Source organism: Oratosquilla oratoria, chromosome 6 (genome assembly GCF_046742065.1).
Source record: "Oratosquilla oratoria isolate Oo_2021 chromosome 6, ASM4674206v1, whole genome shotgun sequence".
Lineage (NCBI taxonomy): Eukaryota > Metazoa > Arthropoda > Malacostraca > Stomatopoda > Squillidae > Oratosquilla > Oratosquilla oratoria.
The window spans coordinates 43308366-43335026 of NC_134782.1; the positions used below are offsets into that span (position 1 = coordinate 43308366).

Here is a 26661-nt window from a genome sequence, read left to right on the forward strand (position 1 = left end):
CCTAGTAAATAAATGAATAAACAAGTGCTTGAGTAATTAAATAAAGAGAAAATAATCCAAATGGTTTCCGTGGTTGGAAGTCGCTGAACCAGCTGGAAGCTGCTGTAAGGCGTGTATCTGCAGTGCCAGCAAATCTGCTCACGTCAGCTTGGCACCAGGCCCTATAGTACGTCTCCGACAAGTCTGCACATACCTCGTACCCACGCGATGGGTAGAACCTGACGCTACCCCCCCGCCAACCATTGTAGAACCTCTCACGTAAGTTCGTTACTGGATCGTGCCGGATGAGTCTGTGTCGAGCCGCGTGTCGCCTGACACACGAACTGCAATGTCGCCAAGTCTGTGCTACACAGACGAGGGAATCGTCGTACAGAAAGGTGTGCAGGTTCGAAGGAATAGCACAGACTGACTTGGGTTTTTGTGAGTTTGAAAGTACACTCGTTTGGGAGTTTTGGGATATTAAACCTCTTCTGGTTTCTTAGGTTATTCTGCGACCCAGGGATTCCCCGTTGTTGTTATCGTTACCATTATCATTGTCATCATCATCATTATTATTATTATTATTATTATTAAAATATTATCATTGTTGTTTCTATTGTGGTTTGAGTGTGTTTATTCTAGTAGATGATCTATCTAGATCCGCTTAACATGTCCCGGCGCTACATGTTCCCCGTGACTAAACTCCTATTTTCCTCTTGTTGTTGCAGACGGGATGGTCAACAACATCACCCTTTGGCAGTTCCTTCTCGAGCTTCTCCTCAGCAACCAGTACAACCACATCATCACGTGGACCAACTCCGAGGGCGAGTTCAAGCTCCTCAACGCAGAAGAGGTAAGGACAACCCCCTCGAGTCGAGGGCGACATATCCGAGTGTGACTGGAGGGGGCATTGAATGGGGCAGGAGTGGCCCTGGGGGGTCTAGGGTGCTCTAAGGGGGAGTGGGAAAGGGGGGGGGGAGTGGAAGGGTACAGGTGTGGTTAGGGCACAAGGGATCCTGTCTATGGGATAAGGGTGCTCTGTGTATGTATGTGTATGTGTGCGTGTATTTACCTAGTTGTATTATACGGGGAGGGAGCTGTGTGTGTGTGTGTGTGTGTGTGTGTGTGTGTGTAGCCAAAGTTTCATATGTGAAAGAATAAGGGAACCATTCCCTCGTCCCTCCGTCTGTCATCACCGAATCGAATTTTACATACATTTATACATACATATTACCGTCATACATCTTCTTGGAGTCGAATGTAATGGATGTCACTGATGACGTACATTGTCATCTTCTCTGAATTTTTGAGCAAAAGTTGTAAACATCCTGCTGATCTTATCGCACGAAACACAAAAGAAAATCATTATATTTCATTTTTTTTCATAGAAATATGAATTAAGTAACGAACTGTGAATTATGGATTATGTGTTTCACTTTGTTTGCATTTATTTGTTTAATTATTTTTATATATTTGTTTATTGTTGTGACTGATGTCTCCATTAAACGATTGCATCATGTGTGTGACTGTATGCATATGTGACGTAGCATTACCCTCTGTTGTGACTTAGGTAAAGGCAACCCACATGTTGTACATGAAGGCAACTTTTAAGTGAGGTTCGCCCACTTTTAAGTAAAGGCAACACTTTTAAGTGTTGTCAATCCACATTTAGATGAATACAAATTTAGGTGAAAAACCCAGTTTTAGGAGAGAAACGCAAATTTAGGTGTGGAACCCAAATTTAAAAGAAACACAAATTTAGGTGAAGAAACCAAATTTAGGAGAGAAATTCAAATTAAGGTGAGAACAGTCTAACTAGATGGCAACCCACGTTGAGGTGAGAATTACTCACTTGAGTGTTTTCATTTCCGATAGGTGGCGCGCTTGTGGGGACTTCGGAAGAACAAGACAAATATGAACTATGACAAACTGTCGCGTGCCCTCCGCTACTACTACGACAAGAACATAATCAAGAAGGTCCTCGGGCAAAAATTCGTCTACAGGTAAGTTTTGATTCTTGTTTATGCTCTATTTTATTTTATTTATTATGTTCACAATATGTTTATTATGTTTTGTATCGTTTTATCAAATCAGTTATTAATTTTTTATTTTTGTTTTATTCTATTTATTTTGTTATTATTTTATTTATTTATTTATTGCGCATGCGTGTAGGAAAGGGGTGTCTTAAGTATTTTGTCATTTTCTTGAAAGATTTATACAGGAAACGAATCATCTCATTGTATCCCGGCTATATTATTCAATAATTCAAAATAAGACTTTTTTTTCCAAATTGACTTCTCGAGTATTATACCCCCCCCCCTCCCCCGAGGTACTCCTCAGTGACCAGCGGGAGACCTGAAGTGGGACTCATCTTGAAGTGGATAATGATGTCGCATCAAGCGAAATTGTCGCGTTTATTCCATGTACACGCTGTACCTCTTTTTGCATTTTGTACATAAGGAAATGGACCAGCAGATGGGGGCTGGGAGGGGGTGGGTGGTGGTGGGGGAGGCGGAAACAAACGCTCAAAGTTTCCCCCTTACCCTTTCTCCCACCTTACTGGAAGCGATACCCCGAAAGGCTGGCATTCCGTCCACGGACCCGGGTGGGGGTCTGGGAGTGTGAAGATGTCGCCCGTGCGACGATACGGGCGAGTTGACGTCTCAAGGATAAAATGTCGACATTATTGTCAGTTTACGATTTCGATTATTTGACGGGGATTGTGGGGGTGTTCTCCCTAATCTCCCCCAATACTTCTTTATTTTATTCATGCGAATAGAATCGCTTGACGGTACTAGGAGGAATCTAAAATCGAATATCTTGGAATATTGATAATGTATTTCAATCATCCCTCTCTTGGTATTTACATTCACTTTTCAGTCTTAAGCCCCCCTCACTCCCAACATGAATAAAATCGTCGGACGGCAGCTAGAGTAGACATGAAGCCAAGTAAAAGGTGTTAGGCAATTTCCGGTGTCTTCGACTGCGTCGTTGATACAAGGCGACGCCATTGCCGTCGTTTTATTTATGTATATTTATTTTAGGACTCTTCTGGCGGGGTTACTGGCTTGTCTTTATTTATTCATTTATCTATATGGGATGCTTAATTAAGGAGATAAATTTTTTATGTAAAAGTTTACGGCGAAAAATTAACGAAATAGCGTTTATTTTTTGTATTTTTTTGTATCAAAAACGACATCTTGTGATTGCGCATGCGTCAAATTGTCATAAACAAAATATAAAGATGAAAAAGAAAATGGAATCGCGACACAGACCAATCTGACCCAATTCTTTCGTGTGAAAAGTACCTATGTACTCCAATGTGCTGGAGTGAGGGGAGGAAGAGGAGTGGGGCAAGGTAGGGGTACGTGTGTGTGTGGTGGGGTATTATTTTATCGAGTGTTTTGTTGACACCAACGGATGTGGTGGATAAGGAGATAAACATTATCTGGGGCTCCGTTATCGCAGCTGACTTAAGCGGATTCGTAATTGTTGTCATCCCTTGGTCAGACGACGTTAGGACAGAAGGATGTTTTGGATAATGTATTTTTCTTTCGGCCAGCGGACGCCATGTTGGATTTCGGGGGAAGCCTGATATTAGATTTAATTTTTGTAAATCTCACGTTAGGTCGGTTTTAGTTTTAACAGGGATGCATTTTTTATATGCGTTTTAGAATTATGTAAATAGAATGTTTTATTTTGTAATAACTGTTATGATAGGGACCTGAGAAGGGACCAACATTTAGCACAATATTTTGTTTATATCAATACGCATATTTGTTATTTATTTCTATTTTGTTTTATTATTTGTATGGAAAGGGTACATTGGTACGATGATTTTAATAAAATTTTGTTACAATGACCATCGACCAATGTATTGTGTTTCGCTGTGCGCCGTCCACGACACGACGTCGTGCTCTCTAATAACTACGGTTGTCTATTGACGCTTTCACACGTCACGACCACTTGTGGAAAGCCTCCATAGACACCCATGGTTGTTTGAGAGCACGACGTCGTGCCGTAGACGGCTCACGGCGAATAGTCGATACATAAAGTCTTAACTTTTGTAAAGGTTTACTGTTTTAGTTTGCCCTTCAGTTTCTTGGTATATGACGCATAGGTAATTTGACATTTGGATATTCGAAAAGTAGAAGATTGTAACCGAAGTCGTTTTTACTCAAACGAACTCGCAACAGTTGGCGAAAATCAGCCTAGTGTGAAGCGGCCTTTGGAATTTAAGAGCTACAGATGACTTCCAATTGTCATAAACTTCCGAACACAGAAGGCAAAGGTGGCGACCGTATTCTTAGCGAAGCGCTCCTTTGGAGCGTTTGAGGAAAGATACCGAAACGACATGATGTCATGCCGTCATGTTTTCCGTTCGACAGTTTTACGTAGAGTAGCCGATGGAGGATTAGTATTATTTAACAATAATTTAACATGTTTTACAACAACGAAAATAATGATGAAATAAAACGACATAATGGAGTACAAATCAAATTTTATTCAGTTGAAAATTGACCCCGGGTGATAATGGGGGGGGGGGTTGATAGATTGAAATGAATCGTATTTGTGTGTCTTGAGAGCCCGAGTAGGTATTAATAAAATCACCTGGCGGTAGCCCAAATGAAAGGAAAAATACAGCCTGGTATGGAAGTACAGGGCTGGTGTTAAATAGGTGTCGTAATATATTTACTCGTTATTGGGTCAGTCACTATTGTCGTTATGCTGTCAAAAACATTGTTTAATATTGGTTATTATGTGTTGCTGTTGATCATATTGGGGGTTGTGTGTATCTTTATTTATAAATGTAACGACTAGCATACACGCTTATATTTTAATTTCTCCTCGGTTATCTATTAGAAAGTACCAGTAATCTGAACATTCTACAACCGGGATATAATAAAAAAGTAAATAAAGAGGGTCTTGATCCTTGACGATTATCGAAATGATTCGTTCCAGATTCGTCTCGTTCCCTGACATCGTCAAGATGGAGACCAAAATTCCCTTCCACGTCAAGATGGAGAGTTTGGGGTCCCCGAGCACTTCCAGCCCCGGCGGTGGGGTGAGCAAGGGCCCCGCCTCGCCCTACTCGTCGTCGTCGTCGTCAGCGCTCACCCTCACCCCCGGGGCGCCGTCGCCCAACTCGCAGGCGCCTTCGCACCCGCGGCTAGCCTCGCCCTCGCACATGTCCCACGCAGCGCCGCCCCATCACCTCGCTACGCCCCCGCCGGCACACATCAGCTCCTACTCGACATTGGGTGAGTTGTTGTAGGAATAGTATTATTTATTTATATTTTCTTCTCTCTTTTTTCGTCTCGTTGTTCTTCCTCTTCTTTCTTATTTTTCTAGGGGGTATTTGCTCTTTCTCTCTCTGTGTATGTGTGTGTGTATTTGATGTATTTATTTCTTAAGTATTACATTGAATGGTCCATTTACTATTAAGATACTATTGGCTGGGAACTTACCTTATCAGTGGGGAGAAGCCTTTCGGTATATAGATAAAAGTGTGTATGGTATATAGATATGTATATATAGATAAATTGATAGAAGTACTTGGTATGACGTCGATTAGGTGCCGTCCACTGACCCCCGTCACCTTCGTTTCCAGGTCCGTTGGCACACATGTACAACGCGGCCTTCACACAGATCGCGGCAGCCAGCCTCAGCAACTACGAACTCAGTCGGGCTCTGTCCGCGCTCTCCCGCCGCCCGGAGGCGGAGCCCCCAGCAGCTGTGGCCCCCCCACCCTCGGTGGCGCCCCCGCCACTGTGGCCTCCAGACTTCGCGTCCAACAGGTCCCCGTCCCCCGCCTCGGACGACTCCGGAGAAGAGGGGCCCCCCGCGCCGCTGCACCTCGTGTCCGAGGAAGCGACACGTCGGCGCATGGAGGAAGAGGCCGAGGAGAGGAGAAGGGAGGAGGAGCAGCGAAGGCCGAGGTCACGATCTCCTCGACCGAGGTCCGCCACGCCGAGGGGCAGGTCGCCAGCACGGTTCCGTTCACCTCTCCCCTCGCCTCCGCCCCTATCGCCCCTCACGCCGCCCCCTCCGCGTGAGATGAAGATGCCAGTCTCCACCAGCGCAGCCTATTCCTCGTCCTCCACATCCTCCACATCCTCCTCGAGCAACAGACAGAGGACGGGGCCCAAGCCACGGCCCTCGCCTTTGTCCATCGAGGCCATCACGGGATCGTCACCAGTCTTGTCCCCGAGGCAGTTCTCGGCCTCCTCGCTGAACACGCCTCTGGTCAACCTCCCGTCTCCTCCTTACAGCGGCGTGGGGACCAAATCCCCCTACCTGCCCCTCCACCTGTGGTCCAACTTGAGCCCGTTGCCGACGCTGTCGCCGCACTACGGGTCCCCACGAGGGCCGTACCACTTCACCTTCCCCGCCCTCCAGCAGTACTCCCACCTGCAGCCCGTCGTCTCCCCACTCCTGCCACAGACCTTCGACTTCTCTTCGGTGTCGTCTCCTACAGAGAAATCGGCCACAGTGCCCGTCTTGCAATGACCCGAGGTGGCCCGTGCATTCACTCCCGCCGCTGCTATGAAGGCCTCGACACCTTCTCATGCTGTAGCTCCGCCTGCTCACTCCTCAACATCACCTGCTCCACGTACCGCTTACTTCGTGGCTCCCCCTGCTCGCACACTTTCCCCTCCCCCGAGCTCCTCTGCTCTCACGCACTCTGTGGCTGCTCTCAGTCACTCTTCCAGTTCTTCTGCTCATACCAGTGCCATATCTACTCATTCACCTGCTCACTCACCCACTCGCCCTGCCTCATCCTCATCGACACTTGCCCAAGGCTCACCCTCCCATGGGTACCCTTCGGCCTCACCACCTTATTCACCCTGTGTACCTACCTCGAAAACCTTGCAAGATTCTGCCGTAACTCAAGTCCCAGCTTGCACAGCCACCAACCTCCTCACTGCAAAAACAACCCCCGCCAGTGTAGCTTCGCATCCTGCTGCTGTTATCCCAACTACTTGTGTAAGCATTGCAACAAGCACAAATTCCTTCAGCAGCCTGCTGAGTGTTAAGACTGAAGCGTCTTTGCCACCGCCGCCGTCAGCGTCGCAAGGCTGTCCTCCTCGGTGACGTTCCTCGCTGGGAGGAGTCTGGGGACATTACTGCTTGGATCCGGATGGGGCGGACGGGGGCTTAAAGGTCAGTCGACCGAATGGGGTCATGGGCTACTAAAAAGGACACAGAAGCAGGAATAAGAATAATGAGAATAAAAAGAAGAAAAATGAAGAAACGGGATAGAAAGAGGTTGGTAACCCACTTGTTTCCTCACCCTGCCAAAGACTCGCATGTGGGAGAGCGGAAACACAACCTCCTCCAGGAGGTCGTCACAAACCTGGACCATTCTGGTCACACTTTGTTTATTCGTTGCGTCCCATGGTCGTTCTGACAACTGGAATTCGGCAGCGACGGCATTCTACCCTTCCCCACCTTGACACAAGGAAGGGAGTACAACCAGTCGCTTGGGCATCCTACTACAGTCTTTCCTTCAGGATCTCACTGCTACCAAGGGCATTGCTTCAGTGCGGCATTACAAACCTCCCTGACGGTTACCAAGCTGGGTTAAACAACCCAGGTCCTCCCGGCATCAAGGACTGCCCACATCGTCTTCCAGGCCTCGCGTCCCTCGTGGTGCACTGCTGCCTTCATCAGCATGCACGCCCCTCTGCCGGTTAAGAGGGGATCCTCGTGTGTGCCTGTCTAACGTGTGTCTTATCATTTGCCCATGCATCAACCTCCTATATGTGCCTTCGTCTTTCCCATGTCCTGCACGGGCCCACCACAGTTATTATTGTTGTTGTTATTGTTATTGTTCCGATATTGTGCCGTCACGGCTCTGCGTGGCCACCCGCACATCCGCTGGTGATGTTAGTGAAGACACACCAGAAGTGCGAAGGACACTCAACTGCCTTACGTTGTGCTTTCAAGCCACAGGACTTGTACAAAGTGTTGGTCAGCGATGATGCAGGTTCAAAGTGTCTTTTTTTTTTTTTTTCACCCCCCCGAATATGTTTCTTGTTCCGGGTGTTCCCGGCATAGTTTGGGGAATTTGGGATATGGGGGGAAGGGAGGGGAGCAGGGGATTCAGAAAGGTGCGATGTGATTGTCTAGTGGATGTTTTGTAAATGTATCTGTGTGTGCATGTGTGTGTGTCTGTGATTTGACATGAGCACCATATGCTGGAGCTCATTAATGGCCAATGCCTTCCCTTTTTTTATGATAATAATAAACTTTTTAGGGGCAGTGCTCGTGTTTTGTCTTGACAAGCTCGATGACGGCCAGGAAGCAGGTTTCTCCTAAGCTTTCTGGTCTTCTGGGCAATGCTACATTTAAGTTGAGAACAGTCGCTCCGTGGGAACACCATTTTGTTGTCATTGTCATCATTGTTGTCATCATTCTGACGACATCCTTAGCTGGGTCAGCTGTTGCCAACATCCGCTCCATGGGTGGACAACAGCCGTTTCTGCTGCTGTTGTTAATCCCTTGTTGGGGGATAGAGACGGAGTGGTGGTAGTAGCTGTATTCGGCAATGGTGGATAATAGCTATTAATGCTGTTGCTCCTTTGTTGGGTGAGCTAGGGTCAGAGTGGTGGTGATGGTCATACTCAGTGTTTGAGGAGGGAGGGAGGGAGGGGGGGATGGAGTTTTGATTCAAAAGGCAGGCCTCAGTAATGCTCAAGGATAACTTCATGTGACGAGGCCAACTTGGAGTGAGAAGGATAATGTATGCTCTCCATCACCACCACCACCACTGTCACCATCGTCACCCCATGTGGTGTTATATGAACATGTTAGCTACAGTAATGCTCATTTTGTCTTTTTGGATGAAATGAATCGAGTGTGGCCTGCTGGCATCATCGAAGGACAAAAGCAGGTGTGAATAGAATCGGAGCTCGACGGACCACGGTCTCAGTGGAACTGCCATTGATGTCACAGACGAGTGTTGTTAGGCTGACAGTTGATGCCGAAATTTTGTTGTCATTTAGACAGTCAATTTCAAATAACGTGTTGAATTATTTTGCAATATGTTGAAATGTTGATGATCTGTGATAATGTGGAAGCTAAATGGCATGACTCAACATTCCTTGAAGGAGACTGCGAGCCCCACGGCAAATGTGATCCAGCCTTCCTCCCGGCCTGCTGGCTTGCCTGCGTGCATGCCTGCCTGCCTACCCCAGTGTAGAACCCAGAAACCAAGAACAACTAGAATGGAGGAGAAGGAGAGGGGTGGGTGGATAGGTGTGGGATGGAAAGAGTGCCAACCTGTGGCACTGCAAGTGCCTGGCCGTACTCTCTTCCAGCACAGATTCCATGAGTTGTTGCCACGCGTGGTGCATTCATCCTGCCTGTACATAGTTGTATATTACCTCATAAGTATATTTTGTGCACTTGATAACCCCTTCGCCAGGTGGACTGCGCCTTCTCCAGTTTGTCGCTCCTACACAACAGACATTTCCATGGCAACTAGTGCTGCCCGCAGTCACCAGTGATCCATCTATATCATATTTGCCAAGTTCGTGTGTGTGTAGGCACCTGCTCAACCATTGGGCATAGTGGATGGGAGGTTCCTGCAGGCACTGAACACAGTGCAGATGTGTTCATGGGATCCCTACATGTGCCCACATTCATGTGGTCATGTGCACACAGGATTCCCAGAAGTGCAGTTGCCTGCTGTGGTTGTGTATGATTGGTTAGATGTGCAGAGTGGGTGCGCGGGTCAGAAGTCGCGTGTCGGAGTCGGGCGCGGTCAGTCCTGATTCCCTTCCAGAGTACAAGGAGCTAGTGGCACTCAGCGGCAGTGCCAACACTTTGCGTCGTGCCATAAGCCACACCCATCTCAGGAGAACCAGATGCCCTGCCGCTCGCTCCCCTGCCCATTTCAGCCCCCCTCAGCCCACCGGCAGTAGATGGCTGTGGGTGTTCATTTGCTTACCCACAGAGCCAAGTTGGTGAGAAGAAAGATACCTGGAAAGCTTGACAAAGTTGTTCGGTGCCAAAACATGTGGGAGTCGTGGGTGTAGAGGTAGAATGTGTGGTTAGTTTCACCAAATATCCATTTTTGTGTACAGGAGAGTTGGATATAGGAAGATTCAGGTCTTCTCCACTTTATAGTTTATATTTTTGACGGTGGTGACGTGGGAGTTGCCAGGCTGGCGCCGCCACCAAACATGTTGAAGATGGTACCGTGCATAGCTCAAGTATTTTACTCCCTTTGTGATATACAAGTGCCATTTGTTAAATAAATGGAGTAAGTACTGATGTGTTTCATTTCACATGCATGATTTCTGTTCTGGGTGCTATTGGCACACTGGATATATGTACTACAAATTTGCACAAGTTAAATGATAGAGGCATAGGCCCAAAAGGAAATATAAGAAAGAAAATCGCCTCAGAAGAGAACAAATTTTTGAAAACAAGAACTTGGAAAATAGAAAAACAGGAAGTATTGAAAGGAAATTGTGAAATGGTAAGGTTGAATTTGAAGAAGTGAAACTTGAGAAATACAGTAGTAATAACATGTGGCCACGAGTTTCATGTATACCAAAAGTCCTTTTCCTTATGTAGGTGCTGGCTGAATCAAAACAAATACCCACCTATCACCCAACAAACCAGTTTAGGGGTTTGGTGTATGCTTTGATTTAGCCACCACCTTTAAAAGGGGAAGAATTAATTTTGATATTGAGGCTATTATTATTATTGTGGAGGTACTGTGTCTTACTGCATTGCTTCTGACTCAGGTGGTGGGCTGGACCTTAGATAGGAAGAACAACAGATGGGTGAAGGGTTTGTCTATGAGATTGTGTAATGATATATATATAAATAAAAAGGCTCAATTGACTACAGTAGAGTAGGGAGATGTGTAATGTTGCCAAGAACCAGTGTATCTATCCTTGGGGACAGTATTGCACCAGAGATTAAAAATGGAGGATAACAGAAAATAGGTGGTAATAATTTTTGAGCAGAGGTTCTCTATTCACAAATTACTGTGTGACTGTGATCCATAGGGGTGTCACTGAAGTCCCTAGCATAGTTACTGCATGAATTTTTGGATTCTGTATCCTATGCAGGGAGAGGAAAAGAACATGAAGTTGAAAATGTCAGTCATCAATGAAGATGGGAGATAAAACAGCACAGAAAACATATGAATTATACTCAAAACTTAAATAGTTGTTCGATATTAGAAGTGTTTTTCACAATGTTAGAATGAAACGATTAAAACAGTTCAATTGAGGTTTTCCTAGTGAATAAGATTTCTCAATCCTTTAGACATATTAATGTATTTTTTTTTCTTTCATGCCAGATTTTTACGTTGTGATTACTTTGAGGGCGTAATACTGAAGAGAGTTAACATATGAGCGAACGACACTGAGTCAAATTGTTTTAATTACTGAATTGAAACACACTGACAGTAATATCGTTAATGAACGAAAGTTATTTACATAAAAATTTATATCATGGTAATGAATTTTTATTGGTCGAAAAATGCCCATATCGGAGTTTCTCGCGATTCCTATTGAACTGGAATATTGTCGTTGATAAGGAAGAGTTCAATTTCTACCCACTTCTGTTTTTACTGGGTACGCGTACGTAACTTGGTTAGATCAACTTATGGTTATACTTTTTTTCATGGTACAATATTTGGTACCAGTAATATCGTTAATGAACGAAAGTGATTTACATAAAAAATTATTATCATGGAAATGAATTTTTATTGGTCGAAAAATGCCCATATCGGAGTTTCTCGCGATTCCTTTTGAATGTTGATAATTGGAATATTGTCGTTGATAAGGATGAGTTCAAATCCTACCCACTTCTCTCTTTTACTGGGTACGCGTACGTAACTTGGTTAGATCATCTTATGGTTCTTTTTTCATGGTACAAAATTAAGTAATTTACTTATATCTATACCAGAAATATTAGAAAGATTATTTTTTTTTTTTACAAGCCTGCCTCTTTCAGTTTCAATATTTGCATCCGTATACTACTGGTATTTGAAATGGGGAGCACCAAACCGTATTCAATATAGGTTAGCAGGTTGGCAATTTGTAAAACTGAATGTAAACTTTTTGGGTTAGCAGTATAGTGAACGGCAAATGAGTGTGTTCTCATTTTGTGTTAGTATTGCAAATGGCGATTCCTTCGTTGCTTGAAGTTGTTGGGCATTAGTGACGTACGGTTGGATTACTTCCCGCAAAAACATCGAGTGTAAAGGACGGTCTGGTATTGAATCCGTATGATTAAGTGCTTTAAATCTACTACTGAACTTCTTCAGTATATTTGTTATAAGTGGATGTCTTTCAATATTGTTTTGAGAGACAAAAAGTTCCTGAAGAGGTCTATTTTGTGTGTTTTGAAATAATAATTGAACATGGCGCCTTACGAAGAGGTAAGTTGCAACTAGCAAGTCTTGAAAACGGCAGTGTATTGTGGGTGCTGGAGTTAGTACTTCAGGTCCTACATCCATGAAATAATGCAAAATGATCTTATCCTTCACCTAAATAAGAAATAGAATAGGCTATCATAAGATATGTAGAATTTATACAAATAATAAACGTGACAACATTAGTAAGTTATGATAATATAGAACAAGGATAACGGCCAAATAATTAAGAAAGGACATTTTATTATGATACAGATTGCATTGACATACTGTACACTCGGACAAAATCCGTTTGACCACAATGGAGCATTTTTGAAAGTTGTAACAGTCGTAGCCCCATCAACGGGCTTTCTTGGATAGGTACTGTAGTGATGCATGAAATCTATTGTCGAGTCACGTTCGTCAGATGATTGTGGAAGTGTATCGTGTCCACGAAAAAAGGCAATATATGGTCAAAACAAACTGTAATAGGATTGATTGGTGTTCAATCGTGTGCACAAGGTCTTTGAATCCAACATATACTGGACTAACGAATATGCTAGCAATACATGGTCTAACCCAATGCAAAAGTCATTACAATAGCGTGTCTAAACCTAAAATTTTATACATCGAGATGATGTGTAAGCTGAAACCTAGTGGGATAAGTAGATGAATGAATACAAAACAAATTAATATAATAATGATAATCCTGAAGTCCTGCGTTTTTATGTCTATCATCTATGGTCGAAATCCAAATTTATCATATGCTGCATATCATTATTTATACACAATACCTTGCTAAAGTACATATCTTGTTATTACTAAAATACACAGTCTGCAAGTACTAAGGGTTGTGGAACTCCTCATGTCAAATACACATCTAACCCCATATAGTCCAGTCTTAGGGGTAAAGTAGACTTCGTGGTCATCATCGTGGTGTCACGGAACAAACAACACGTACAAAAGACCTATCGGATAATTTTTGTTATTTCGACACCAAGGCTGTGCGCCAGGCAAAATAAATTTTGTTGATGAGGTTGGGTTATGTTAGCTTAAGTTCTGAAAAAATAAGGAAACGATAAAAGAAAGTAAATGGTGTCGGGGAAAGTAAAAATGACCAGATTTCTCTGTTTGCATGCCAACAGGCTTCTTCCTACTTATAAGTAGGTAGCTAAGTCACCTACCTGTCACCCATTTCTTTCTTCCTGCCCACGACCTATACATGAGCCAAAACCATCGCGAGCGTGGAGGGAGGGGGGTTCTCGAGACTACAAAGAAGTGATTTGTTTTCTAACAAAGTCTTACGCTACGTCCATCATATTATGAGCATCCTACAGTGTCTGGTGACAAAGTGAGAACAATGTTCTCGGTGACGTACACGCTCACCACCTTTATTAAAAAAAAAAAAAAAAAAAAAAAAAAAAAAAACACTGCTGGTCTGTCGTCTGCAGACAGAGAAGACGAATTCGTCACTGAGAACAGTATTCTCTCTTGTGTCCGCAGACACTGTAAGATGCCCCTGTGGATGGAGGATTCAGTCTTGTCCGTTTGTTCTGAGGCCACGTTAACGATTCCCCCAGTGACCACGTTACATTTCTCAGGAGCCAAATGAAATGAGTGAGAGGCACAGAAGTCTTCTAGTGGTCCACACCAATTTAACGGCCAATTTTTAATCTTGTCATGATCCGTATATAACATTGGAATGTGCAATTCATAAATATCCAGAAGTAAATGTAAATAAGCTATTAATTTGTCTAATAACGGTTATGAGGGGTCACACAGGTAAAGTACTCGTACAAGTCAAAATGACAGATGTAAACAGATAAATATAATTTGAGAATTTATGCTTAGTCAAGTTGTAACGTGGTTAAGACGACGGCAATCACCCCAAATATTAGAGATAAAGACGAGCAAAAAAATTAGAACTCGAGTCAATACATATATGATGTCCTTTCCGACGGCCCTTCAAGTATTCAGAAGGGAAGATCCCAGGATTTCGTGTAGGATGCAGGCAGCAAAGACCTGCAGGTCGTCTACCGGGATTCTGGTGTGATGGGCGATGGACTTGGCCATGGAGTCGCCCATGGAGTCGCCAAAGAGCCAGGCAGCAGCCACGACCGAAGACCCAGACAAGAGGAGACGGTCAGCAACGACTTTCACAAACCCTCGCCTTCAGGTCGTCCGGAGCACAAGAATACACGACGGGTCATTCCAGGGAGGAGAGTGTTTGGGACATGAGACTGGGTGATGGGAGTTTTGGTGTCAATGTCATATGTCATTCTTTTAGGACATTTCAAATGTAAAGATGGCAGTACAGTCAAGAAGAAATATTACATAACTGTATCCACTTACCGTACTCACCCCTACAATAAGACATCTCGCTTCACTCCCCTTGTTTTCCCATTTTCATCCATAACATACACACATCTTCACACATCCTTCTAAACCTGCACAACCCAGCAACATCCATCCATCTTCTTCACACTTCTGAACCTGTAGAGCCCAACCACATTCTCACCCATGAATCACCTCTGTTCAAACTTTTGCACCTCGCTCCTTCGGGACCGTCCACATGTCGCATCCATAATCCTTACCTGTACCTGCGACTCATGACCTCGGAACCTGTGACCCGTTTGAAGACTCTTCGGTAGATGGCGCCGTGTTTGAGGTGTGCCGCCTCCAGTACTAAAGTCGTGGTCTTGTACAATTTGTCCAATCGAACCTGGAACACAGACACCAACGTAAACACCAAGACCGTGGTTGTCTTTGGTAACAGTGTCAAATAATGTTAGTGCATGGACAGATTGGGGTCATCAGGAGCGTACTGGTATCGTATTCGCTTAGTTGTGGGTTTGAATCCCGCACTCCTATCCGATTCCTAGCAGTGGCTGTTTGTTGCGTGGCCCAAACAGTCCCCAAAGCGCATCGTAGGGGCAAATGTGACGTCGTCGGCCACAGCTACTAAAAGCCTCCTGCCGTAGACTTCTCACCATCATTGTAAAATGCGTTAGAAACCGAAACTCCCCAAATAGATGAGTCAGTTTGTGAAATAAATTGGGAAAATAATCCAAGTGAACAAGATAAATGAATGAAAGGCAAAGTTTGATGGTTATATAGAAGAGAGACGGGATCCAGTGAGCAAAGTTCCAACGCCATATACTGAAGATAAATTACACATACGGACACACACACACACACACACACATACACACACACACACACACAGTGTTACCGAGTTCATATCCCGCTCACGGCATAATAGCTTCCACTGATACTGCAGTTACTGTGCAAGGATATGGGTGTGTAATCGCAGCATTACCCCTAGACAGGACTAATGAGCTCTGAGCACTCATCCGGGAGGGCCACAACTGTCAATCATGAGTCCAGCACATTAACCGATATGTATTTGTGTACAGACCTTAATTAAACCAGAGGGAGGAGAGAGAGGGAGAATGAGAATGGCAGGGAGAGAGAAAGAGAGGAAGAAAGACGATGTCAAGGAAAGAGAGAGAGGCAGGGAGAGAGATATAGACGGAGGGAGTAAAAGAGAGAGAGAGAGAAGGTGCAAGTCAGGGCGCGGTGGTCAGAAGCGTGAGGCTTCGAAGGTCATCAGGAAGCGAGTTCGTGCGGGCCAAGAATGCTGCTGCCGCCGAGAGGCCCGGCCGGTCGAGCTGTCGAGGGAGAGCGCACCTGACTTCACTCCTAAGTACTACAGTGGGTGGCAGTCTTCTGAGAAACTGTATGTTTATGTGCGCGCACACACACACTGGAACTATATATGGATTTGAGGCTAGGTATGATAAATTGGAGAGTAGGAGAAGGGGCCTAACGAGCGTTGCTCCCTTCTTGTATACTACAATTAGGTAAATACACACACACACATAGACACATACTCCAAAGCACACACACACACACACACACACACACCTCGTGGCGCAGTTGGTAGAGTTCCCGGCTGCCACTACGAAAGTCCGGGTTCGAATCCCGCTCAGGGCTGAAATAATTTTAGTATCGCTGCGCTGCGGGTTGTTACTCCAACTCTCGTGGGCGGGGAGTTGTGTGTGTGTGTGCGCGCGCGTAAGGTCACAGCATTACCCATAGATCGGTCATATACGATCTCTGGGCTCTCTTCCGGGAGGGAAATAGCTATCGATTACGAGTCCAACACGTGATCCAAAGACCATGGTGAATCACACACACACACACACACCAAAGCACACCCATACTCCACACCCATCCAATACCCAGTCATCCTCCTTCCTTTCTTGGCACTTTGCGGAAGAGGGGTCATCCCTGATCTCAGCCCCACCGCTGGGGTCAGAGGCAATGGAGCGAGACATAGTAAACAATCCCGCTGTTGCCAAATCGCCCCCGACGACACCGAAACTCTCTCTCTCTCCCTCTCTTTCTCGGGCTGACGACGTGATTTGTAGTCTTTGTTCTGGTGAGCACCTAACGATTAAGTTCAGTCGCGGGGGGGGAGGAGACCAGACTAAGGGGGTTGAATGATGTCTTTGTTTCCTAATGGTTTCGTTTATAATGTTCGATCAGTGACGTGCAAGAACGAACCGCTCTGAAAATGTCGACAGAGAGATTTCCTAAGGTTTTCCTATCATAAAGACGGGGTTATAAACACGAAGACAGTGTAAAAACAAATAAAATGATTAATAGAATAACTAGATTAATAAATAAGTAAACTACATCACGTTCAGTTGCGGCCAAATGAACGTGACACAGATATGTGTGTGTGTGTGTGTGTAATCTTCAGCATAATTACATCCATTCCACTGGTAGCAAGCCATAAGATGTACAATTGAATACGTTGTTGTAGTTGGCAATCAGCCGTAATGGTCCACTGCAGGACCTACTGTACAGAAACACAAACTACAGAGGTGCCACGCACCACAGGGCGCTCCAGTGTCAGGTTGATTTGTCCGCAGCTGTACAGTTCCAAAAACACACATATACACAAAAAATAGGTAAATAAATAAAATAAGATAAAATAAAAACGAACACTTACTTTCTCATTCCCTCCAACATAATACATTGGCGGGCCACTGTCTTCCTCCTCCTCCTCCTCCTTGTCTTCCTCCCTCGCCGTCTCCTCCGTCTTCCGGCCCCTTCTGCGACTGTTCCCCTTGATCTTGCTGGGGCCCTTGCTGCGGCCGGAGCCATCCTTGGCCTGAGGAGAACCCTCGGGGTACGAGGAGGCGAGAGCAAGGAGGACACCGACGTAGACCAGGGGGGACGATCCCATTGAGCACTGGAATTCGAGGAGGAGGTAGGTGCAGTCGAGGAGGACGTAGATGTATCAAGAGGGAGGTGAAAACTACTTGGATAACAGTGTAGTAGGGTGAACCTCCAGCAGAGGCGGTAGCATGTAATAAACCTTGAATATTTGAGATTCAGGCAGACAAACACCTCTGTGCTCTGTCATTGTAACTTTATTGTATATAAGATCCATAATATAGTACATACATGCATACATAGGTGGCACATAGATATATACGTACGTAACACACACATGCATACATACGTACATATACAAGTATTCATACGTACATACATGCATACTTGCATGCATTCGTGAACACATGTATGCATACATACATACATCAATACATATGTAAACACAAAAAAATCGCCTTTATAAGAAGAATGCCCAAATCAAAGCAGAAGTCCTCCCAAAATTCACTCGTTGTCCCCTGACCCATCATAGCACCTCGTGGATGATTAAGGGTCATTCCTCACTCCCGCCACCCTGCTCGGGTCAGAGGCAGTGCAGAGAGGGAGGGAGGGAGTGAGGGCATCATACCTGAGGTAACTCACCTTAAACTTGAGCTCCTCGAGTACCCGGAGCTCAGACTTGAGGACCGAACTCTGGTGGAATGGAAAGCCAGCCTTGAAGAGGAGTCTCTGCATGGCGCGCAGGCTGAGGTTCTGTCATGACGAAGAACGAAGAGAAAGAAAGAAGTTACCATCAATTGAGTGCTTGAAAAAAATGAATAGGTAAATTATTAAATAGATAAAATTAGATAAAATAGAATAGAATAAAAAAAATCAGAATGTAAAGAAGCTATCAGAAGCTGAGTGTTTGAAAAAAAAGCAATTCTACCAGGAGACAAGCACTGCACGGAGCACTACCAGTTTGAGTCTTCAAGGCCACGAGGCAATTTCGCCGACACAGGAATGGGAGTCAGTCCCACAGACAACGAGCAGCTCCTAAACCCTCAAGTGGTTTTATTGTAAGACGCAGAGTGCGCTGTAGGAATGGGAACACCTAGATTCTGGTACTTTCGGTACTTTTCCCTCCAACAAAATACCAAGCCCCTACTATCGTATTTATCAATTTATTTATAAGCAAGGACAAGTGTCTTCGACAACCCGGAAGACCCATTGCAATTATGTTTTTTTTTTGGTTAAGTATGTTCCCAGAATTTCATCTCAAGATATACGTGATAATGATTGTCGACTTAGATCTAGTCTTAAGGAAACGTCCATATGGATCAATGACTTTCTCCACCCCCGTCCGGGGGAGGTGTGTGTGTGGCCGAATCAAACCACCCACCCCACCCCATTGAGAGAGAGAGAGAAACTCACCCTTTTGTTCGTGTTGACCTTGCAAGCGAGCTGGACACAGGAGAGGACCCGAAGGAAGGCCTGCTGGTGGACGCGCCGCTTGACGTCGCGCAGGGCCGCCTCGAGGTCCTTGCCCTTGAAGTGCCCCAGCACGTACTGGGCCAGCTCGTGCACGTGTGCAGCGCTGAACCTGGCGGAGTCGACAGCGAAGGAGTACCGTGACAAAGAGAGAAGAACGAGTTAAGGTTGGCAGTGATCTTGTAGGGTTGTGGTGATGATGGTTTGAGATGCGTGAGAGAACAATGCTCGTTAACTGTCTTAGCCCAATGCGTACCGGAAAGGAGCGAACTCGCAAGTGAGATTATGACTACCCATCCTGACTTTATTATTATTATTATTTTAGAAATATAAACCAACCCTCCTTTGGGACCACGTGTTCCAGAAAGCAGTCAACCACGAATGAGGTGTTTTGTTTTTGGGAGAACAATATGGAAACATGAAAGGAGAGGTGACAAGTCAACTGCATGGAATAAAGACTTTGGAGTGTGCTGCTTAGTGGGGTGTGGAGAGAGGACAATACAACATAATCAAATGTGTTGTAGTGTCATCCGGGAGACCTCGAATCCTTTACGAGTGACGAAATGTTCTCTACACCAGTGTTTCTCAACCAGGGGTCCGCAGAATCCTACCAAGGGGTCCGGAGGACGGGGAACTCAACATATTACTGCTAATACTGTCATGGCTCAGTTTTATATATATATATATATATATATATATATATATATATATATATATATATATATATATATATATATATACATAATTCACGACTACACAATGTATCTTAATCGAGATTTCCATTTTTCCCCCTGGCTATACAAATCATTGCCATATTCTCTCAGAATATGGCGATGATTTTTATGGTGTGTTTTTATTAGTAAACACTTAGAAAAAGTGACTATATATTATCTAATCCCGTATCAAGGGGTCACCTGAATTTAGAAGTCGATGTCAGGGGTATACAAAGCTTGTAAGTTTGAGAAACACTGGAATTTACTCATCACGACCATGTTACCCCCCCAAAAAAGTGTATATATATATATATATATATATATATATATATATATATATATATATATATATATATATATACACACATTTCAATTTCAGCATGCTGGCCTTTGATGGCCTAGAATTAAAATGCATTATGGTTGTTAATATATATACATATATATATATATATATATATATATATATATATATATATATATATATATATATATATATATATATATAAGCGAAGAGTTCTCTGGGTGTTGTTCCAGACGATTTGATCCAGCTTCGGCTGAGAAGGAATATCGTCTTAGCCCAAGAACCCCCCTCCCCACCCACCCCAACCACCACCACCACCACTCCTGGCACAAGCCTTGCCTGTCGTAAAGATCGAGCGCCGAGTAGAAGATGTGAGGTTCGACCTGGTTGTACTCGGAGGTGAGCCCGAGGACCAGCTGGACCATCTGGGGCTCGAGCACCCGACCCAAGGACAAGGTGCTACTCTGTCTCAGTCTCCGGTTCTCCTCGACCAGCCTGCCGAGCCAGTCCTTCAGGTGTTCTTCTGCAAGGGAGATTAAAAAAAAATCACATCTTAAGACATTTGGATTAAAATGTAAACAGATAACATAGAACACGTTGTGTCTTTATTATAAGCATAGTAATGAATATTCGTATTTTCACATATGTCGTTAAATATATATTTGATTACATAACCTAACAGCAACAACCCAGTCTGCGCCTAAATATAGGTTAGAAACAAGGCTATGATAAAAAATATTCTATACTCTGTCTTTGTACTGATATATACGTCCTGTGATTATAATTAGGTCTTATTATTCTACAAAAATATTAGAACACACATTTGCAAAATAAAACTATTTATTTGACATCAAAACGATCCCTGGTTTTGCGTCGTCGTGTACATTTGTTGTATTTGCCGTCACCGATTTTATTCAGGACGAAACCCATTCACAACTGGAAAGAGGTTGGTGAGATTAAGTGACCCAATCATTCAATCCCTTGTTTTACTCTACCTCAATCCTCTATATTTCGTTTATTTATGCTTTACCATGAAGAATAGGTCCATACATACATATACCAAAGGCTTTTCCCCCCTTACAAGAGAGGTAGTCAAAAAACCAAAGACATAAAAACCACTCCCACCCATTCCATCACCTATCACACTTCACTCCCCTCCACCCTCTTCCCTCCCTCTTATCTTGGCACCTCCTGGATGACGGGTCATCCCTGCATCTTGACCACTACCCTGGGTCAGAAGCAGTGTCACAAGACACAGCTCATCCACAGCAAGGACGCTTCATTAAATCGCCCCCCCCCCTCTCCCTCCCCTCATGCAGAAAAGAAGATGGGGAGAAATCCCTTCGGGCTGCGTCAAATTATTTCTCACTCATACTCCCTCACTCCCCTTCCCCCACCCATTCCACCTCATGCATCACAACATCATCCATACACAACCATTCTCCATTCACTCCTGTCTTCTGTCATTTCCCGTCCTTCCTCAACAGACATTCCCCTCTTTCCCAAAGGCCCTTTTACCCCATCCACCCATCTCATCCTAGGTCGCCCCTTCATGTTCACTACCTCCACACCTCTTTTACTAGTCTTCCTTCACTCATTCTTTCCGTGTGTCCAAACCATCCCAATACTCTTTCATCAACCCTGTCTCCCAGCTACCTTTCCACCCCTGTTCTCCTCCTCACCTTCTAATTTCTCACTATCCAGCTTAGTAACCCCTATCATGCTTCTCAGACACCTCATCTCAAACATTCAAACTCCTCCTCTCTTATGTTCCATGTTTCTGCCCCATACAGTTCTGTTGGCACAATCACTCCTTCATACAAACTCTTCTTAGCATCCATTCCCAAATGTCTATTTCTCATTACACTTTTTAATCCACCAAGGCATTCACTCGTTTTTCTCAATCTACATTCTACCTCCACCTCCACTCCTCCCTTTCCTATCACATTCGCATCCAAGTATCTAAAACTATCCACTTCCTCCAGTCTCTCTCCCTTAATGCTCATTTCCATTGTGCTGTCACTTTCTTCCCATGTACATCTCATCACCTTACTTTTACCCACATTTATCTTCAACTTCCTTCTTTCGCACACCTTCCCAAACTTTGTCACTAACTTCCTCAATCCCTCCTCTGATCCTGCTACAAGCGCAGTGTCGTCAGCAAACAACAACTGGCTTATCTCCCACTTTTTATTTAATCTCCAATCCCTGGCCCACTAACCTTGCATTTACCTCTCACACCACCCCATTCATGTATAAATTGAACAGCCAGGGTGACATAACACATCCCTGACGAAGTCCCACCTTTACCTCAAACAACTCACTCTCTCCATTTCTAATCCTGACACACGCTCTACTACTCTCGTTAAAAACTCTTGACATCTCCTAAAAGCTTTTCTGCTATCCCATATATCTGCAATACCTCCCACAGTGCCTTCCTGTCTACCCTGCCATAAGCCTTTTCCAAATCCATAAAAAAAAAAATACCTTTTCATATAGCTTTCTCACATATCTGTCTTTCCACAAAAATCTGATCTACGCAACCCCTACCTGTCCTAAACCCTCACTGTTCCTCACCAATTACTCCCTCTGTTCCTCTCCTAATCCTCTCAATCAAGGCCCTCCCATAAGCCTTCCCAACTACAGTTAACAAGCTGACCCCTCTGTAACTACTACACTCACACTTGTACACTTTTCCCCTGTAAAGTGGAATTATACAAACACTCCTCCAGTCCTTCAGCACTCTATCCTCTCTTAAACAAACATTAAATACCCTCACCAGCCAGTCCACCATCACTGTACCTCCTTTTTTCAGACATTCTGCATGACATCCAACCAACCCAGGTGCCTTACCTGCTCTCATCATCTTAACAGCTGCCTTCACTTCGTCTTTCCTTATTTCTCATCCATTTTCTTCACTCATCACGGTAATTTTCTTAGCACTTCCCACTGCAACTACCTTCCCCTCCCTATCCTCCTTCACATTTAGCAACTCCCTAAAATACTCTGCCCATCTTCTTCTTAATGCCTTCTCTTACATTACCATCCCTCCATCTGCACCTTTTACCTTTTCTTCTCTACTTGATTCGCCTCCTCTTCCTCTCTTAATGTCCTTCCAAAACATCTTTTTATTACTTTCAAGTTTTTCTGTCATACTCTTACCCCATTTCACATCTGCTCTCCTCTTTGCCTCCTTTATCTTATGCTTTACTTCTCTTCTCTTTACTTTGTACCTCTCATACGATTCCCTCATCCTATTTTGTAACCAATCTGTGAAAGCTCGCTTCTTCTCTTCTACAGCCTTCTTTGCTTCCTCATCCCACCACTCACTACCCTTCCTTATATTTCTCCCCGTCCTCCTTGTTCCACACACCATCTTTGCACACTTTGTGACTCCCTCCTTGAGCCATCCCCATTCCTCCTCCACTCCTAGTTCTACTCTATCCTTTACTCCCACTCCTCTCTCGACTTCTTCTTATACTCCTTCTCCTTTTCTTTCTCATTTAAGCAGTTCACTCTAAGCACCTCCCTACCCTTTGTCCTTTTCCTCAATCTACATCTATCCTCCACTTTCAACTTACCTTCCAAAAAATGATCTGATATTCCTTCACTCTCTCCCCTTAGAACATGTGCATCCTTAACTCTTCCTATTATACTCCTATCTATCACTACATAGTCCATTAACGCTCTGGCTACCACTCTTCCATCCACCACCCTCTCCCATGTGTACTTATGCTTGACTTTCTTCCTAAACACTGTATTTGCTATCATCAACTCTCATTCGTGACGCATCTTCACCATCAACTCTCCAGTACGATTCTTTCCTGGAACTCCACATTTCCCAACCACTCCGTCTATTTGTTCATTTCCTACCCTAGCCTTAAGGTCTCCCAATACCACTACATTGACGTTTCTCCTAATCCCTTTATGCACTTATTTAAATCTCCAAAAAGACTAATTTTCTTCTGCATTCTTCTCACTACCAGGTCCATATGCAATTACAAAAACCCACATTACCCTTCCCAGTTTCACCTTCATTCACATTAACCGTGAAGAAACCTCCTTCCACTCCACCACACGTTTACCTATATATTCACTTACTAGTATAGCCACCCCTTCTCTCCCTCGTCCTTTATTCACTCCTGAGAGCCTCCCAACTACACTCCCAAACTCACACTCTCCCAATACCACTACATTGACGTTTCTTCTTAATCCCATAATCACTCTATGCACTTATTTAAATCTATCCAAAAAGCCTAATTTTTTTCTACACTCTTCTCACTACTAGGCCCCTATGCACTTACAAAAAACCACATCTCCCTTCCCATTTTCACCTTCGTTCGCATTGACCTTGAAGAAACCTCCCTCAACTCCACCACACGTTTACCTATATATTCACTTACTAGTATAGCCACCCCTTCTCTCCCTCGTCCTCTCTACACTCCTGAGAACCTCTAAACTACACTCCCAGACTCACACTCGCCCCTCCCTCTCAACTTAGTTTCACTCAAAGCCAACTCATCCATCTTCTCACAAACATGCTGCCTATCTCTTCCCTTTTACTCTCATCTGTACCACATTCACGCAAATTAAAAGACCCAAACCTTAGGGTACTGGTTAGAAAATTCCTAGGCCCTCTTATGGCTTACTTTTTTTTTCTTAGGAATGTCCCCTTTGAGGCTACAGGGAGAAGGATGGCTGGTCATAATCCCCGTTCCGTTTTTGTCGCCCCTTACGATTCAAGTTTGTTGTTGTTGTTGTTGTCGTTCCCTAGACTGTCTGTCCGAGGGGTCCCGTCTCCCCAAGGAAGGCCACAGCCGAAACTGGGTTTTCCCACAAATCCTTTATAGAGTGTAACGTCTACGTCGTGGGACCACCCCCCAACCCCAAGAGTTGGGGGCCAATCAGCAGCAACCACCCCTGGCCATCAGCTCTACGCAGATGGCACCGATCCCCAAGGAGGAGCTACGATTCAAGTAGGAAGACTTGGTGGCCTAGCATATTATCTTGTAGTAGTTCATTTATTTGTATTAAAATAAATGCTACCTTTAAATTGTGAGAAAAATCCCAAACAGACCTGTAACTTGTTTATTTTTTCGTTCATTCACTTCTCGTCAACACTTGGATGCAATTAAGTTGCCAATAAACGAGGAAATCGGTGAAAAGTTAGATTGCACAAAATGGCAGGGACAGTGTTCAAAACTTTATAAATTTAAATAGAATTTGAGCCACTTTGGCAAATCATTTATAAGTTTAGTTATAAATTGATTTATTAATTATTTATTTTATATATTATTGATGTATTTCATTTTTCTATGAATGTCCACTGACGTATTATCAAAAAGAAAATATGGATAATCAAACAATACTTAGATGAATAAACAAATAGATAAACGAATGAATAAGTGGGTGAAAATGTAAATAGACTGTTGAATACATAAATAACTACATAAATAAACAAACAAGTAAACAAAATAAATAACAAATGAAATTGTAAAGGTGGATTGATGCTTCAGTTGCCCCACAACAACTATGATAATTATATAGATCTTGCTATCATATATTGTATTCAAGAGCAGATGTGAATTAAAATCCCGTGATTATGTATATTTGTAGAATATTATCATAGAAGCCCACCAGTATGCAGATTTGGCTGTTCCATTGATCAAACTAGGAAATTACCTAAGATACTAAAATCTGGGGACGACACAAATTCTGGGTAACTCGAACACTTTTGAATAACAAATGAATCACAAACATTTAGGAATTAAAGAGAACAGGGGTTAAAACTGATACGACTATGTTGATAAATATGTTTATTTGGATATTTTTGTAGATTTGTATAATTAACCAGCGGGGAAAATAGGTGGGGGCGTTTTAATAGTTATGAAATACAATGTGACAAATGTATGCGGTGGAAACTGAAATAAGCAAAAAGAAACAAACGCGTATCAAACAAATAAACATTAACTAATCATTTCCCCAGTAAGTTGAATAATGTTCAAAAATATAATAACAGCACCTGGATGGAGATTCTCTAAATTCTTAGGAGTATGTATATTGCAGCGATACAGTTCTAAAGTTAAATTGATGCTGCATGTACAAGACGACAGTGTCAGTGTCGTCTAGAATTAAACCGACTGAAATTTGAATGCATAATAATCGACACATACCCCAAATAGTCTTAGTCCAGAGCTTCCTATCTTGAGAAAAAATTGAGCTTGATGCCTCGCCGAATACTTCATTACCTAAGTCCATTTAGACAAATCTAATTCGATTTCCATATGCAAAATACGATACCTCCAGTCGCGAATCGTCTGTTCTGCATTTAAACTACCGCGTCGTTTCTGCTAAAGCTTATGGAACAATAATGCAAAAATAAAAACTATATACTAACCGTTTCGCGGGAATATCTACCTGAAAGAAATATATATATATACTATGTAACATTATTGTTTCAAATTCTTTTAGCTGTGTTTAAGATACGGAGATAATTGCTTAACTTTTTATGTAACCTTTATGTAAATACTATTTCGATCTTTTTGTTAACTTAGTGAATCTAATGATAATATATTATATCTATATTCATATTTATTAATTAAATATAACAAATTATGCTTTTCCATATT

At 43.5% G+C, this 26661-nt stretch overlaps 3 protein-coding genes across 8 annotated transcripts in view; 1 reads left to right on the forward strand and 2 right to left on the reverse strand.

The window, feature by feature from the left end:
• Positions 1-10257, forward strand: part of LOC143026453 (uncharacterized) — a 232385-nt gene extending 222128 nt beyond the window's left edge. For all 6 annotated transcript variants that reach the window (XM_076186868.1, XM_076186870.1, XM_076186867.1 and 3 more), the window contains 4 exons: positions 708-832; positions 1855-1982; positions 4942-5240; positions 5591-10257. In XM_076186868.1, coding sequence (XP_076042983.1) covers positions 708-832; positions 1855-1982; positions 4942-5240; positions 5591-6489 — 1451 coding nt within the window. In that variant the 3' untranslated portion in view covers positions 6490-10257. The remainder of the gene's footprint in view (positions 1-707; positions 833-1854; positions 1983-4941; positions 5241-5590) is intronic.
• LOC143026454 (uncharacterized) lies at positions 8144-19244 on the reverse strand. The gene is made up of 5 exons (XM_076186871.1): positions 18962-19244; positions 18191-18301; positions 17382-17624; positions 14956-15083; positions 8144-14531 (listed from the first exon to the last, which is right to left on the reverse strand). The coding sequence occupies exons 2-5, from the start codon at positions 18281-18283 to the stop codon at positions 14327-14329; spliced, it is 669 nt and encodes a 222-aa protein (XP_076042986.1). The 5' UTR covers positions 18284-18301; positions 18962-19244; the 3' UTR covers positions 8144-14326.
• Positions 18558-26409, reverse strand: LOC143026002 (cyclin N-terminal domain-containing protein 1-like). The gene is made up of 4 exons (XM_076185988.1): positions 26206-26409; positions 20372-20555; positions 18962-19130; positions 18558-18623 (listed from the first exon to the last, which is right to left on the reverse strand). The coding sequence occupies exons 1-4, from the start codon at positions 26288-26290 to the stop codon at positions 18558-18560; spliced, it is 504 nt and encodes a 167-aa protein (XP_076042103.1). The 5' UTR covers positions 26291-26409.
• Between the last annotated feature and the right edge of the window lie 252 nt (positions 26410-26661).